We start from the raw sequence: 17,585 nt of genomic DNA, 5'->3' as shown, positions 1-17,585 counted from the left end.
CTGTTTATGTAGCCCCCTCCTTGCTCCTTTTCTGAAAGACCCTGAAGACATAGTTTTGTCAGTGGGCCTGAAGATCCCAGGTTGATTTGGAGCTGAACAAGAGGCTTGTATGATAGTGTTTGTCGCTGCTGTAGGGTGAGGGACGGAAGTCAGATGCCTTTATATTGTTGCTTTTTAACGTTGTAGGCCAGAGTTGGTGAACCTTTTTGGCACCAAGTGCCCAAGCCGGAATGTGCCTGCATATGCATGCTGGCCGGCTGGTCTTTGCAGATGCCGGAGTGCCAGAAAATGGCACTTGAAAACCAGCCTGAATACAGACCAAAAAACAGCCTGAAAATGGTCCAAAAAACAGCTTGTACAGTACAGGTTGTAAGTTGACCTGTAATATATAGTTTTAACTGAGTTTAAATAAAATCACGTAAAACTGTATTCAACCCTTAATTTTGGCTCCTGGGTGCAAAGTGAAATAGAAAGCAACCTTAGACCAGGTTAAACTGTTGATCCATCTGCTTTGGATGAAGTTCCGGTTTTTAACCCGACTTCCATCTATGATGGTAAACATACCCTTCCATTAAAAGGTGGCAAAAAGCACTACTTATCCTCATGTCAGAGAAAAGGAACATGAGAGTAGTTCAATAACTTTGAAGAAGTGTTTAGGAAAATAGCATATTATGTAGCTGGACTTGTCTAGCTGGTCATTATGGCACCATCAACAAAAGCAATACAGGTGGAAAGAGAGTAGCATTTAAAAAAAGCCTCCAACTTTAAATTAGTGGTTTTCAGACCCTTTGCCTTTAGGAAAGCTTTTATAGATTCATTGGCCTGTCAAATCAAATAACCTCTTGAAGCCACAGTCTGTTCTTAGCTCGACTGCTCTGGCATTTCAGGCTGATGATTATCATCGGGGAATTGGAATTGTCAGTGATGAGCAGGGGTTTAGGTGCCCTTGTCCAAATTATTTGCAGTGGGACATCTTTTGTAAAGGGATTAGAACATGCTGGTTAAGAGTTCTTGCATGCTTCCTGCTAGCCTCCTGTAGGCTGCATGAAAAAGAATAAGCCCCTTCAACAGTTTTCAGAGTACAGTGTGTACCTCATCTCAGCAGTCTATAAAACCGGCTTTGAAGATGAGATTCAAGATTAGTTGCATGGAATATTTTCCTCTAAGGTGAAAGTTCCCCTCACACATATGTGCTAGTCGTTCGCGACTCTAGGGGATGGTGCTCATCTCTGTTTCAAAGCCGAAGAGCCAGCAGTGTCTGAAGATATCTCCGTGGTCATGTGTCTGGCATGACTAAACATCAAAGGTGCACGGAGCGCTGTTACCTTCCCACCAAAGGTGGTCCCTATTTTTCTGCTTGCATTTTTATATGCTTTTGAACTGGTAGGTTGGCAAAAGCTCAGACAAGTAATGGGGGCTCACTCCGTTAAGCGGCACTAGGGATTTGAACCACTGAACTGCCCACCTTTCTGATCGACAAGCTCAGCGTCTTAGCCACTGAGCCACTGTGTCACGTAAAGTCTGTGACTGGAGCATATGAAGCCCCTGAAAACCTTGCTTGAACGTAGTTCTTAGAAACCTCTGAAATATGTTATCAAACTAATTTTAATACAGCAGAGGAAGATACATAACTGAGAGTTACCACATTGGCCACATTTAATTTTAACTACCTTTAAAGGTCTGTTAAATTAATGTTAAGTTTTGCTAATTGTTGGGCCACAGAAGGTAATTTCAGACAAGGTACTCAATGCTGGATGCATCCCTCGGTTCAGAAAAAGGTGCACATCCCTTTTTGTAAGAGTTGGTAAACCTTTCAGGTTGATAAGTCTTTTATATTACATAAAGTAACTTCAAGTGTTGTCATTTCATGTGCCAAAAAGCAAGATGCAAAATAATTATTTTAAGTTAAGAGGAAGGCAGATTTTGGTCGCATGTTAATAGAATTTTTTTTCTAATAGCAAGAACAACAAAAGTGTGTCAAGGCTATGGATTTCCTAGTTGCAATGTATGGCTGTGAAAGTTGGACCATAAGAAAGGCTGAATGCCAAAGAATTGAGGTCTTTGAACTATGGTGCTGGAGAAGATTCCTATGAGTCCCTTGGATTGCAAGGCGATCAAACCGGTCATTCCTACAGGAGTTCAACCCTGACTGCTCTTTAGAAGGCCAGATCTTGAAGATGAAACTCATATATTTTGGCCACCTAATGAGAAGGAAGGACTCACTGGAGAAAAGTTTAATGCTGGGAACGATTGAGGGCAAAAGAAGAAGGGGAAGACAGATAATGAGGTCGCTGGATGGAGTCACTGAAGCAGTAAGCGTGGGTGGGGTAGAGGACAGGAAGGCCTGGAGGAACATTGTCCACGAGGTCACGATGGGTCGGACATGACTTCACGACTAACAACAACAAAGAACAATTCATTGATAATATCAATTACCCAGAAAAGTAATGGGTTTCTTTTCATTGGATATGCCCAAGTAAAAGTTAGACAACCAGTTAGGAACTTCAAGATGGGTGGATTTCAACTCCCAGAATTCCCCATCCCCACAAGCAGGAGTTGAAGTCCAATCTTCTTAAACTTCCTGAGGTTGAGAAATATTGATATAGTTACTAGGTTTCTTCTTTATTTGTAATGTTTTCCACGATGCTACAGAATTGTAGAATTAATTAAGACTAAGAAAACGAATGAAAATACTGTATTTTTCTTCTACAATTTCAATTTTATTTTGCTACATATTTTTATTATTTTTATTACAGTGTAGGTAAAAAGGAAAGAGGTTCAGTGGTTAAAGATGCTGAACTTGTCAGCTGGAAAGCTGACAGCACAGGTTCGAGACTTGAGCGCCACTCGACAGGGTGACCTCCTGTTCTTGCCCCAGCTCTTGCCATCCTAGCAGTTCAAAAACATGCAAATGTGAGTAGATAAATAGGTACCACTTTGGTGGGAAGGTAAATGTATTCTGTGTTTGTGGGAAATCCATGGATTTCTCTTTGCATGTCTCCAATTGCACATTTTTCACAAGACCAGAATTATTCAGCAAACTCTCAGATTAATGCGACATTACTGACTGAATTCATTAAATCTTTTAGCATGCTATAATTAGAAAGTCTACTTTTTAATTCATGTCCCAAACCAGAATACCAAATATGAAGCACATTTTTTTCAAAAAAAAAAAGAAAAGAAAAAAAATTTAATCTTGTAGCATTTAAAAATATTTTAATAATGGGTAATGTTCTGGAACTGAGAGGCCTTTTCTTTTCCTCCCTGCTTCGAAGCTGAATAAATGTTAAATAAAGATTCCCAGATTAATTGACCGGCTATATCCATGATTGCGAACCTATGGCATGCATGCCCCAGGTGGCAAGCAGAGCACTCTCTGCAGGCTGTCGCCCCAGCTCCACCACGCATATGCGCATTCCTCCCGCTGGCTGCTGGTTTTGGGGTTTCTGCTGTGCATGTGTGGGACAGCAAGGCACATGTGAGACACACGCATGGATGGGGAGTATACATGGGGTCATGCGTATGGTTGTGTGCGCAGTGCGGGCGTGGGGCACATGCACGGGGTCGTGCACTCATGCACGGGGGGCAGAGGGAGCACAGAATCCTGTGCACATGCACAGAGCTAGAGTACATGCAGGAGGTGTCACGTATGCATTGTTTTATGGGTGCACACTTTCGGCACAAAAAGGTTAGCCATCACTGGGCTATATAATAGCTTAATGTTGCCTTTCACACTCCTTGGATCTATTTCTGTTGTCCACCTCTACTTACTACCCCACTGTTTGTCATATTGCTGATTTGTTCTTAAAAATAGGGGGCTTTACATAACATTCATCCGGTGTGCGCCTTCCCCCTCGGTGACGCTATCTGTATCTAATGAACGTACATCATATGCTAATTACAAGCTTTTCTGCTGCCCGTGTTGGGGGAAAGGAGCAGAAAACATTTCCAGTTTTCCAACGATACCGATATTAAAATAATTGACTACATCCTCGTTCACACTTGTCACTTTAGCTCCAGTGGTGGGTTTTTATGAGGAATCGCAACTTCTCTTTGACTGAGATCTATCCTGGGGTAGAGGAAAAGCAGGTATCAGTTGCTAGGCAACTACTGGATTCTAGAGTAAAGATGGGTATCAAATGTTTCCTAGCAACCATGATGTGATTTCTCCTCCCCTCCATCCAAGACATGTGTTTGACTGAGTGCTACCTTTATTTTGTTCCTCAGAGTGATTTCTAAAAGTACTTCTAACTTGGGTGGGCAATCTAAGACCTGCAGATGTTGCTAACCCCCAGTTTTAACTGTTGGTACCGCTAATGGGACTTTTTAAAGCACCAACTGAATGACCCACCAATTCTCCGGGCTTGGTCTAATACTTCACCAATTAACATCTAATTGGCCTTCTTTTTCTTCCCTTGGATTCATTTGACATTCTAAATCTGTTTTCATTATCTCTTTCCACCCAATTTCTGTGTTTGCTTTATTCTTTAAATAAAAGATGGAAAGTTCTGGTACCTTATAACAGGTGTCAAACGTGCATCGTCACGTCATGTGACATACCGCGCCCCCCCTTTGCTAAACCGGGGGTGGGGGGGCAGTGTGTGATGTATCCCGGCTGCGGGCCACAAGTTTGACACCCCTGCCTTATAATCTTATTTCTAATGGATAACATTTTCATTTCTTTGTCCTTCCATTTAGCCCCCAAAGTTCTATACACAATGCCTCTTCCATTGTGTAAACTTTTTTTTATTTACAAATTAAGGGGATTTTTTTTAAAAAAAATAATAATTTTAATACATTTTAAATCCAAATCCCTTTTTGCTATCTATTTTTGGAAGATCAATACGTGGAGCATGAAATGAGACTGCTGGTGCTTGTCAGAAATTAACAGCTGCCAAGGTGAACTGTGGTGCCTTAGGAAGGAATTGTTGCCTCTCACTAATGTCTCTCCTTGGGAGTTCAACAAGGGGGAGTAATTTCATTTACCCTGTGATGTCATTCCCCTTTTGTTTTAGGAGTCTATTTTAAGGCTCGCAAGTCTCAGTCGCAAAGTTTTCTGCCTGTAGATGAAGCTGTGGCATTAAAAATGCCAGCAGGAGGCACAGTTGGTCTTTCAAATGATGAAAATTCAGAAACCAACCAATTATTGCAGTTCCTCTGGATGCAAAACAAACCTTCTTGATATCTTAGTCCCCAAACTGGCTATTCCTATTACGGCATGATCGAGAGTTCCATATTTTTTTTTAAAAAAAATGTCTTTTACTGTATTTGTGTAACTAGCCCATCAACAAATTTGCATATGTAACTAATTGTTCTACTTTCTTGGAAGTACTTCTCTACCTCAAACTGCTATTATATTTTCTCATTTTTCAATATGCCATCACTTTTACTTGTATTAATTGAGAAAAGGAGCTGATATATATACACTAGCTGGATGCCCGTGCTTCGAGACAAAACAATGTGATTGGGCAATGCAGGAAAAATCCGGTTAATCCGGTTCAATCCGTTGGCTTAGTGGTGATTGAAACACATAAGGGAACATCGCTTCTACCACCTTGAGTCTGGAAGCAGTTCCATAGGTGGAAGGCGTAGACATTTTGGTGAGGTACCAATGTTTAGTCCGAACATCTGTCAGTTTGAACTGAGGTAACGGAATGTGAGGCAATTGGCAGTTGGAACAGAGTTCTTTTCAGATGGGGAGGGGAATTAGAATGTCTAACTCCTTAGCATCACAGCGTGTTAATTACTGTAGAAGAAATACTCATAATCTGATGGTCATTTTGAAAAATCCTTTCTTAGCAAGCACATAGAAGCCAAGAGGAGCATACATGCCAAATGTCAAGTTTGTAGGCTTTACGGTTCTGGAGATTTCTTGATCACTGGAGTGGCATTTGGCGCATATATGTGTGTGTGTGTGTGTGTGTGTGTGTGTGTGTATGTATGTATGTATGTATGTATGTATGTATGTAAAAATAAATAAATTTATTTATATATAGTGGAACACAATGCCCAGTTCCAGTACTCATTTTACAATATCTTATGAAGGCTATAATTGCTGAGACCATTTTGTACCTTCATGATCGTTACAATCAATGATGGGACTCTACTATCAATGTACCAAGATTGAACATGAGTACTTTCTCTAATCTTCATATTTGTGAAATGTATTTGATGCAGGTCTATGGGAATAGTATTTTTTTCTGAAGGAATTGTGATGTGCTGATTTTTGTTTTAAATTTTCAAATATAGATCCTGTCCTTATGCTATCTATACACTATTGAGAGTAGATTGCAGTGATTTTAAATCATATGAACAATATAAACCATGTATTTAATTGTTAGAGTCAGTAAGTATACAATATATAGAAGTATACATAAAGAAAAACAACCTTAACTATAACAAAAGCCTCTAAGAATAGAATGGTCTTCACCATTCAGCATAAAATTAAGAGAAGAAACCATTAGTAGCAATGTGGAAATTATTGCCTTGTGTTGTTCAGATCCTGAAGACATTTGGTTTCATGTTACTATCAGCTATTTTCCTATCCCCACCGCACGCAGACTGAGGTATTGCAAAGGATTTTTCTTCTGATCCCAGAAAGTAGGTTTCCATGAGAGAAGACAATATCTTTGACACTTTTTTGAAATGTTTGAGTTCAAGTACCTGCTATGTTTTGGAATTGATCTGAAACCCTTCATGAAAACCACAAAGCAAAGTAATAAGTAGAGATTCTGGTGACTAGTTTGTTCTAGCAAACCTTTTATGTCTTTTGGTCCAAACCGCAGTTCTCAGGACTTCCGCTTCCTGAAGAATTAGAAGTCAAAGTTCAGTTGCATGAACCTTTGGATTAAAAAAACTGGGATAGCTAAGCTTCAGCAGTAAAAAACAATGTTGGTATTAATAAGAAGTAGAATTATTTCAGTGTATCTTTTCTTGCATTACAAAACTCCATAGTTTGAAAAGACAGAAGAGTTTGACCTCATCCTTCATTGTGAATTTGTTTTATGTTTTATTTATGAGCTTTGTTGGGAGAAATATCCATCTGGTTCAGTTCCAAGCTGGGTGAAAGACACTGGAAACATGGAGGCTGATTGGAAAGATTGTTTATTGATGAAGCAGAACCACCAAGCACGTGTGATTGTGGGTAGCTCACCACATAGAGTTGAGAGTGAGGGGTATTTATACCTTCTTTGAACCTGAGCTTCCTGTTCCTGTGCAAGAACATGTATTCTATTGGCTGTTGTAGGGTTTATACAGGGCTCTGTAGGTTGTTCCAGATTTGGTTGAAGTTTGAAGGATGTGGTGCAACTGAGATGATGCAATGAAGGAGCTTGTGTTCTGAAAGGTGCTGGGCAATTCCTATCTATTATGGCTGAGGACTAATCTTACCTTTGTTCAGACCTTGCTGCAGGAAATTTACTTATGAATAGAGCTAGCTATCTCTTTAACTCTTAAGTGTTAACATCTGCTAAGGACTATTAAGAAAGGTGCGGGGGTGCTATTAAGAGTGAGTCTGCTTCCTGCCTGTAAAAAGAAACATGTTTCCAGGAAAATATAATATTCTGCCTTTTCAATATTTCTACATAGCCCTCTTTGTGGATTTTGCCTTTGCCATTGTTGAATCTTTGACAAGAAGCAACAAACTAGGGCTTAATATGGCCTCTAAAAATCTTTTCCAAACCTGATCAAGGAATTCTGGTTAAATACCCCCCCCCACCCGCCGCATTCTGCTTCTGATGTGAAGTGTGTGAACATTCTTCCTTATCCAGATCTGAATCTGTATTTAAACTGCCCCCCTCGATAGAGGCCCATTAATTATCCCACTCAAATAGTACATATAACTTATTTTTTGCATTCAAAAGTATCATGATTGACATTTCTGGGTTAATTCACTTTTATAAGATGCAGAAGATATTCACTCATAGATTGGATACTTTCTCTGGGTGAAACTTTTGGTAGTTGCCTACAACTAAAAGTGATTTCTTTTGAAGTACAATTCGTAGAATTCTCTTTCTATGGCACGACTAGATGAACCAATTCTACTTAATTGTAAGGTTACATAACAGAATCTGGCAACTATCCTGTTTCCCTGAAAATAAGACCTCCCCGGATAATCAGCCCAATCGAGCTTTTGAGCGCATGCGCTAAAACAAGCCCTCCCTCCAAAATAAGCCCTCACTGATAATATTGCAACACAGCAGCAGCCACGAGGTGACCCTGCTTACCGCCTCCTGCATTACAAAAATAATAAGACCAAGTGCTTATTTCGGGGGTCAAAAGAAAATAAAAACCGGTCTTATTTTTGGGGAAACACCCTACAAAATGCAAATTTCGCATTTCCACTTTTAACTGCATGAACCATTTGGATGGGTCCTTCCTATGTTTCTTTTTGTTTCCATTAAGCCACCAGGGGCTCCTGCCTCTCTTATCTGAGTTTGTCCTTTTTCTTTCCCTTATTTCCCCAAGTCCTCCACACATTGCCCTGCAATACTATACTTTAAGAGCAAAAACAGATGTTTTGTTTCAAACGTGGCATGATAAGGGATGTGGAAATGAAGTCTGATGAATAGGGATGAACTGGAATTTGATATATTTATCTTTGAACTGTGGGAAGTTATCATCCAGCCCTCTCCCAGAAAAATGAAATATCCTAGGAAATATTGAAAAGGCAGAATATTTCTCTGGATATGAAAAGAAAGAAACATGTTTTAAAAGACAGAAGAGTTGCCTGTAGCTTCCTGCCCATCCCCACTGTTAATGGGCCATTAAGGCCAAGCTAGTCCACTTTTACATAATAAAGACTTCTCCACTGCAGCCTCAGAGGGGATGGGAGTAAAGGCATGATAATATTGGCCCTTTACTCAACTGACCACATGGCATCTGAGAACTCATCCATACCTGGATTCAAAACACAGCTAGAGAGTAGCCCCTGCATGGCCCCATGGGAGTCTGACAACCAATCAGAATACATTTCTTACACAGGAACAGGAAACAAAGAGGTGGGACTAAACAGGTTATAAAAAGCCTAGCAAGCCCCTCCTTCAGCCCTTCTCTTCTTCTCCACCAACATTGAAGCATGTGATCACCTTTTCTGTTCAGGGCTCAAGCCATGTGGCCCTGTCCAACAATAAACCATCTTTCCAAGCAGCCTCCATGTCTCCAGTGTCTTTTTCCCCACTTGGAGCTGAACCCAGAAGGACATTTCTTTCATCAGAACAAAAGGCAACTGAAGAGCAATATGGTAGCACTGAAAGAGTGCCATGCAGGAGATCAAGACCTGCTATTTATTACCTGGAAGGCAGGATATGGAATAAAGATCTTAAGTTGCTGGAAACTTCCTAATAGTAAGATCTATTGGATGGTGGAACTAATTGTTGCTGCCAGTGTAGTTAATTAATATTTCAAGAGCTATGGTAGGATTATTTCTCTTTTGTGGCTTTTTGTAGCTGTTTCTGTTACATGTACCACCCAACGTTGCTATGGGGATTAAGTAGTTATTAAATAAAATCAATTATCGAAAGAATTGGTGAACTCCCATTCAAAAGATGATTGGTGTTGGATATGCTTTAATTGGGATTCTTGTAGTGAGATGGTGGCTGGGTGGTCTGTATAATCTCTCCTAACATTCTGATTCTATGATTCATCTAATATTTAATCAAAATCTGCTTCCCTGCAGTTTCTGCATTGTTTTTAATCCTGCTCTTAACGATAAAAGCCAAGAGGTCTGTTTCAGTTTTGTGTGAAACTCTTTTCACATTTTTTAAAATTGTAAGTTTAATTTGTTCTTTTTTTACCCAGCTATCATAATAATTAAATGAATTTATTTCTAGAGGTTTAGCAATATCCGTTTCATAAATCATAAAAGGAGTGTTGTGAGATTATAAACAGCAATAGATTTATTGTTGCTTTTTGGGTGGTGTTCTAGTCACGCTGATAGGAAGGGGTAGGAGTTATGGTTCCTATACAGATTTGTTGAAACCTTTAAAATATCAGGTCAAGTGAGAGGTTTCCTATCTCTCTGCTTAATTTACAACTCAATATGTGTTCCAGTATTGTTAAAGACATCAGACAAAAAAGAGGGAGACTAAACTGTATTAAATAGTACTTGCTTGTAGAAATAAAGTGAGTTAGACAACTATGAGAGTCTTTTATCTGGAGCAGAACATAGGCAGTTAGTGAAATCTAATAAACCAGACTATGCTGGAAGCCTAAGTGAATCATTGGTCTTGAAATCATAAAAGGTGCCCACGATCTACATTACTTTTCCTAGAGGGATTAAGTTCTTGATATACCAGTCAGCTTGAAAGATCAAGAGACAATGAACACCATTAAGTTCTCTGCCCCAGGAGCCGAAAGTTCTTGGCAATAAGCTTGCAGTAACAAATATTTTGCATGATAGGGGAACTAAACGCATTCTAAATAAGTTGGGAAGGGAAGAAGGAATAGCTCTTAGCCTTGCCTAATGGAAATTTTGGACAATGGATGAACTAGTAAACTGTGTTGAAGTCATGTGGAGGATTACATTCTGTTGGCAGATACAATTTTATCCTTCCAACTATTACTTAATCAGAAGGAATGTGATAATATTTACAAAATACATAACTATGGAACTTTCCCTAGAATGACTGTGTTGCTATGAAACCCATTTGGTTAGATTTTTCTACCTAAGGATATTTTGATTGGGCCTTGGAATTTGTAATCCTAATTATGTGATTTATTGCTTTTATATCCACCTTTTCTTTTGGAGCACAAGGAAACATTCAAGCATGCTAAATTTCCTCTTTTAGGTTGGACTGGGATAGGCCCAGAATCACTCTGTAAGATAGATAGTCCGATGGAGTCTTGAAATTGTATCGCCCCAATTCATATCCAAGTCCATATCCACTCCACTTCATTCTGCTGGATCTCAGAAGCATCATGTGTTATTGGGTATTGAACTTAACACCTTCAAGAATATTTTTTGGCCTACCAAGTACTTTAAACCCCAGGCCTTTCCTGGAGTTAGCACAACAGTTAAAACAAAGTTAATGGGAAAAGATAAGTTGGATTATATTTTTCTCTTGATCAAGATGAATATGTAGTGCAATTTCCCGAAGTGAGAATATCTTTATGGAAACGATCTACGGTATATTAGATATTAAACTACGGTTGAAACATTTGATTGCATCCTCTACTTTAAGCTCATTACGATAAATGTTCTTTCTCTGGGCTGCCACTGGTACCTGAGACAAAATATAATTTGGAATTATATTATATATATAATAACATTATGACAGAAAATTGTGAAGATATGTTAATGAAAAAGAATTGGAGAGAAATTGGGTCGTTAGCTCATTTTGAGACCAATCTAAAAACAATAATAAGTATGATAGAAAATGGAAAGATTTGCATATTTTCTGGGTTTGTGTGTGTTTTAAACTATCTAAAAGTTATTTTAAGGCTCATGTATATTTCCTGATTCAAAATGGTTTGAAAAATATGCTGCTGTATTTCAGAGGCAGGTGTGGTTCTCATTTGGTGACCATATTTAGGAATGGTCATTAAGTGAAGTGTAAAACCATGACTTTGCTTATTATCTTACTTCAATTTTCTGTTGCTTTGCCTATTTGCAAAAGTCATAATAAATATGAGGGTTGGTTGCAAAGTTACTTTTTCGTGACAGTGATAACTGTGAATGGTTCCTGTGTGATTACCTGTCACTACCTGTATTAAACCTGTCATTGTATGGGTTATTTTTTTTAAAATATTCACGTTGTAGTTGGATAAACAAATGCTATAAAAACTCTACCTAACATATAAAAAATGTGAAACAGCATTACATCCAACTAAACTAAACATTAACTAAAACTTTAAGTTACATTTAGCTTGTCATCATTTAGTGTAATTTATTTGTTAGATTTATTCCTGGCCTTTCTTCCAGAATTTAAAGTGATTTGCATAATTTTCCTACTCTGTGAAAAAGGCTTTGCTGAAAGAGAATAACTGGCCTAAAGTCATCTAGTGATCTTTAATGGCTATCATGGACTTGAACCCTGGGCATCCCTAACTCTAGTTCAACTCTTCAGTTACAGTTACTATACCGCCTTGGTATTATTCCTAGTCTTATTTGTTATTTCAGTGCTTTTGTAAGGAGGAAGAAGGCTGCATACATGTGTTGTGTGTAAGGTGGGGATGAGAATCAGGCTCTTGTTCCGTGATGGTACGCGGAGTCCTCTCTGTGGGCTTGCGGGCTGTCACCCAGCTCAGCTCCATCGTGCATGGACACATGGCTCCCACTGGCTAGCTGATTTTCAGGGCTCTGCAGTGCATGCGGGAGGCACACGCGCATGTGTGTGTGGGGAATGTGTGCATGCACAAGGGGGGTTGTGGGGCATGCATGGGGGTTGCGCACGCATTGCATTGTGGGTGTAAGCACACACAGACACGCTGTTTCAAGCACGCTGTCATGCGCTCGCTTTCGGCACGCGAGGACAAAAAGGTTAGCCATCACTGCTCTAGTTCTACACTTGAAAAATTCAATTCAACATTACTGTATTTTCAATAAATTCTGTTGTTGCAGGAGTTCAGAAGCATTTGAGCACGATCCGGATAGCAATAGCATTTGGCTTATATACTGCTTTACAGTACTTTACAGCCCTCTCTAAGCGGTTTGCAAAGTCAGCCTATTGCTCCCAACAATCTGGGCCCTCCTTTTACCCACTTCAGAAGGATGGAAGGCTGAGTCAACCTTGAGCCTGGTGCGATTTGAATTGCCAAATTGCAGGCGGCCGGCAGGCAGCAGAAGTAGCCTGCAGTGCTGCACTCTAACCACTTTGCCCGAAGGGCTGATAGGATGTTGCAGTGTTTCCCAGAATGTAAATGTTTTTCTTTTGCAAGTTCTTCATATTTGTTTTAGGGGCTTTGTATCGCTTATTCTCTGTGCTAATAGCGCAGTGACTGTGAACATCATTAAACAATGACTCACTTTATATAGCGTCTTTATAGCCTCTTCAACAATTATTTCTCTGCCGTCTCTTCTATGGCTCACCAGATCTAATTTCATCTCTGAGCAAGCAGCCTTGCCCAACTTTCATACCTTTACGAAATACCTCTTGCTCCCTCTGTCCTTGTTTGTAACGTCTCTCCCGCCCCCCCCCACACCAACAGATGCTCACACTTTTTTGCATTAGTTGGGCTGTGTCTCACGCAGCATGAGCTGCATTCAAAATGAAAGCGGTGGCTTATATCTGTCTGAGCATCTCTGAAAGATCCATCAGAGTCCCTCGTCACAAACGTTGGCTCCAGCGTCATGTTTTTCCCTGCAGAGCGATATTATTAGCTTCATGTGTGTTTCTCTCCCTACTTATAGTTGCAAAAAAAAAGAAAGAAAAAAAAAAACCATGGCAAAGGAGATCAACACATCGAGCTTCTTACTCTTTTCAATGTTTTTTTTTTCTCTTTAAAAAAAATTATTATTGACTGCAGTCCCTGATGATGTATTATAGGCAAGGTAGAAATTTGATCTTTATTGACTTTGCCACCTCTGGGAATAAAGAAAATGGATAAGAACAAAAATAGTAATTGGAAATAGCTCCAGTGGAGGGAACCTGTCACGAGATGAATTGATTCAGCAGTGGCAGAAGTAGCGCTATTGATTGGGAGCCTTTAGTGAATTAAAAAGTGGGCCAGGCATCTAATACGCCTCTTTCTTTTCTTTGGAAACTATGGACGTGTGAGGGAATGAAACAAAGAAGTGGAAATTTGCAGTTCTCTGGTTAGATAAAAAATGATTCACAAAGAGGCACAACAAGGCGATCTCTGTCTCCTTTGGCATCTGGTTTTTAATAGTGAATGGGATCAGGACTTTTCCATGTGGAGGCAAGATGATGATGATCAGAGGTGGTATTCAGCCGGTTTGTACCAGTTCACCCAAACCGGTAATGGAAATCGCAGGTAGACCCGCTCACCCGGCTCTATGGCGTCCTATTTAGGCACATTTTCAAGCCGCACGCATGTGTGCAAGTTGCACACGCGATCAAAGCACATGCACAGAAGGTCAAGCATCTGTATAGACAGGCGCACACTCACATTTGTAAACCACTAAGGAAAGTAAGTGAATACCATCCCTGATGGTGGTGGTGGTGGTAGTGATGATGATGAATTAGGGGCAGACATTGTTTGAAGATGAATGTAGAAGCTGTAAATGCTGATTTTCAATTACCATGTTTCCACGAAAATACAACCTGTCCTGAAACTAAAGCCTTGCCACATTTTTTGCGTGGGCAAAAATATAAGCCCGCCCCGAAAATAAACCCCCTGGAGAACCCCCTCCCTGCCTCCAGCCAGGCAGAGTACCACTCACTGACATAGCAGTATCCCAAAAGCGCCATGCCGCAGAAGCTGGGGGGGGGGGAAGGTGCTCACATTGCTTGCTGCCTTCGGGATACCACTAGGTTGGGGAGTGGCATTCTGCCTGGCCGGAGGGGGGAGTTGCCCAGCTCTCCTTGCAGCAGCCGTCACTGCTGCCGGGCTCCAAGCATAACGTCTTCTCCGGTTCCAAACTCAGTTGCCGAGTCTTCCAGCAGCGGCTGCTTTAGGAGTGCACTCTATGGTTGTGGGGCTGGCTGCTGGAAGACTCTGTAAGAGAGCCTTTCGGACAGAGAATCTTCCAGCAACCAGCCCACAACCATAGAGCGCACTCCTAGAGCGGCTGCTGCTGGAAGACTCGGCAGCCGAGTTTGAGTTTGAGTATGGAACCGGAGAATACGTTATGCTCGAAGCCCGGCGGCGGCTGCTGCAGGGAGAGCTGGGCCCGGACATGTTGAGGCTAGGAGGCATGCCTGCTGGGGGCGGAACAGGTGCTCGTGCAACCCCCTTCTCCCGCCCGTCAGAGCTCCATGCACTGACCTAATGTGCCAAGCCGTGGGAGCTGGGGAGCGGGCAGAGCACCACATGACTTGGCGCCTTAGGGATACCCCCTAGGTCAGTGAATGGCGCTCTGCCCGGCTGGAGAGGAGGTTTGCCGGGCGGTTGTTCATGAGCTTGGTCACCTCATGGCTGCTTCGCCCCTGAGGCTGTACCCGGCTCTTCGGGGGCCAGCCGTCCTGCAACCCCAAAACAATAAGCCCTCCCCTATAATAAGCCCAAGGCCCTATTTTGTAAGTAAAAAGAAAATAACATCCTGTCTTATTTTCGGGGAAACACAGTAGATATTTTTTTAAAAAATGTTTAAAAGGGGATGTGGGTGGGATTAAAGAAAACAGAAAAGTTTTAGGTCAAGAGCATACAACTGGAGATCTTGGGGCCACTTACATCTGTGAAAGCTTAGAACTGTAGGGTTGGAAAATTGGAAAGGACTACAAGGATAATATAATTTATCACTCTGCAGGAAACCAATTAAAACTATCCACGAGAGATGGCTTTCTATCTTCTTCTTCAAAGCCTCCAATGATGGAGAACCTACACTATCCACAAGACTATTCCATTATTATGACAGTCTAAACAACAGTTGCACAGATTTTACATCATAAAGCTTTTCCTTAAATTTTAATGAAATGTAGGCCGTTGCAACTTAAACCTGTTAACTTTTGGTTCTTGTTTCTGTGGTCATGGACAACCATTCTTGGTCATCATCTTTATTTTTTAACCAGTGCATGGAGATCTTGTGGATATGTGCCTCTTAGGGCCATAAACTTATGATACGATGCAGAAGGGAAATTAGCGTGTCTCTCATCACATGGTCTGAACAGTAAACCTTGCATCTTGCAAGTACACATCTTGACAACTTTCAACAGCACAAAATAACTGTGTATTCCATTCCTTTTCTGCAGATTGTTATGGATTTTAAACATCCTGATGGACGCACCGTTGCAGTGTTGCTGCCTCAACGTAGTTTGCTAGTGATGTCTGGAGAATCCAGATACCTCTGGACCCATGGGTAAGAGCTGGCATTCACCTTGCAATCAAATTATAAATTGGCAGTGCATTGTAGTAAGCTTTTATTTTTTTTAGCAGTCAGAAACATAAACAGTCTATTTATCCTGTTAGTAATACACATAAAAGACAAGTCACCACCTTAAGGTACCTATCATCTGAATTTTGATTGACTGTGAGAGCAATTATGAAAGAAGAGGTCTTATACATATTTGTTCTGACCTAGGCTTCCCAAGAGCATGAAGCAAACTCCTGGTCCTGACAAAACCCCCTTTTATTAATTTACTTTCAATTCTGCCCATTCACATCCAGAGAAGTCTTTCATGGGAGAATTTACAGTCACAGATCTTATCTGGCTTAGAGTGCTGACAGGCTGATAGCTGCAAAACTTGGCAAGAAGTCTCGGAGAGTCACAAACCAATCAAGCAAACTCCACTCCCCTTTTGCTCCTCTTTTATTTCCTCTGGGAGGGGCCATTCATCATCCATCTGTGGCCTTACTCCCAAGTTGACCCTTGTTCTTTAGCTGTTCCCTTTGTCTGGCAACTCTGTGCATGAGCACACTGGGAACAGGCTCCAGCTGTTCATCTGCCTAATTGATGTCTGACTCTGAAGGCAGCTGATAACTGGCATATGGCTTTGGTCCCCTCTCTGCCTCTGACACAGAGCCCTCATCAGAGCCTTCCCCAGACTCCAGGACTGGCCATGTTCCTCCCCAGTCTTCTCACTGTCTGAATCTGCTGCCCACTCCGCTGGCTGCTGGTGGGCCACAACAATATTAAGCTCAGTTTTCTGTTCAATTGACATCTAAAGAATTAAAGTTTTCATACAGGACTTATTTGTTGAAGGAGAAAACTGTGATGCCACATGGGTGAAGGTGCAAGTATTTATGATGGATGACATTTCTTAACCCTACCCTTCCTTCAAGGAGCTTCCCCAGATGTACATTTTCACATTAACTCTGTGAGGTTGTGACTTTAATCATCTGCAAAGCTTTATGGCCGATGAATGATTTGAATTTGAATTTCCTTCAACCTAATTGAACATATTAATCAGTAGAACACCTGGATTCCAGAGGGCATCAGAAAGAGAGCAGGGCATGTTAGCTGTTCCCGGAAACTTTAAGAAGTAGGAAACTGAGAGAATTAAAGCAACTTTCCTCAGTTTAACAAGTGCAGTGATTTGCTTAACGAACACGGCAAAAAAAGATCCTTAACATGGGTGCAATTCGCTTAACAACCACCTTGCTTAACAAGAGAAATTTGGGTCTCTGTTGTGATTATGTATTGAGGATTATCCTTAATACACATAAAATGTTCATCAGTTTGGACAATTAACACCCATTTCTCTAAAAAGCAAAGATTATGCTTCTGACATTTATGACGTGTACTTGTGTTTGGTTTTTGTCAGAGGTTGCAGCAATCACATCCAGAAAGCATGGACAGGTAACTGATTCAGCAGGATTCATTAACGTCTCTTTATATATAATATAACACATGAAGTAAATATACAATACCGAAAGCAGGTTTTTTAACTTTGTAGTAAATACAAGCAAGACACGAGCAGAGGAGATAACTGTTTCAGTTCAGAACAGCAGACTAGTTTAGAGCTCACCACAGACTCAGAGCTGCAGAGCTAAGCCACGCCCAGGCTCCAAACCTATTTCAGTTCATG

The 17,585-nt window shown here is 40.8% G+C and overlaps 1 protein-coding gene across 2 annotated transcripts in view; it reads left to right on the top strand.

Annotated features, from left to right (window-relative positions):
* ALKBH8 (alkB homolog 8, tRNA methyltransferase) overlaps positions 1-17,585 on the top strand; it is a 61,259-nt gene that overhangs the window by 16,101 nt on the left and 27,573 nt on the right. For both annotated transcript variants that reach the window (XM_032220030.1, XM_032220031.1), the window contains exon 8: positions 15,810-15,916. In XM_032220030.1, the coding sequence (XP_032075921.1) occupies positions 15,810-15,916 (107 nt within the window). The remainder of the gene's footprint in view (positions 1-15,809; positions 15,917-17,585) is intronic.

This window comes from Thamnophis elegans, chromosome 6, assembly GCF_009769535.1.
Source record: "Thamnophis elegans isolate rThaEle1 chromosome 6, rThaEle1.pri, whole genome shotgun sequence".
Classification (NCBI taxonomy): Eukaryota; Metazoa; Chordata; class Lepidosauria; order Squamata; family Colubridae; genus Thamnophis; species Thamnophis elegans.
Note: the sequence above shows the minus strand (reverse complement) of the source record. Positions and strands in the feature narration are given on the sequence as shown.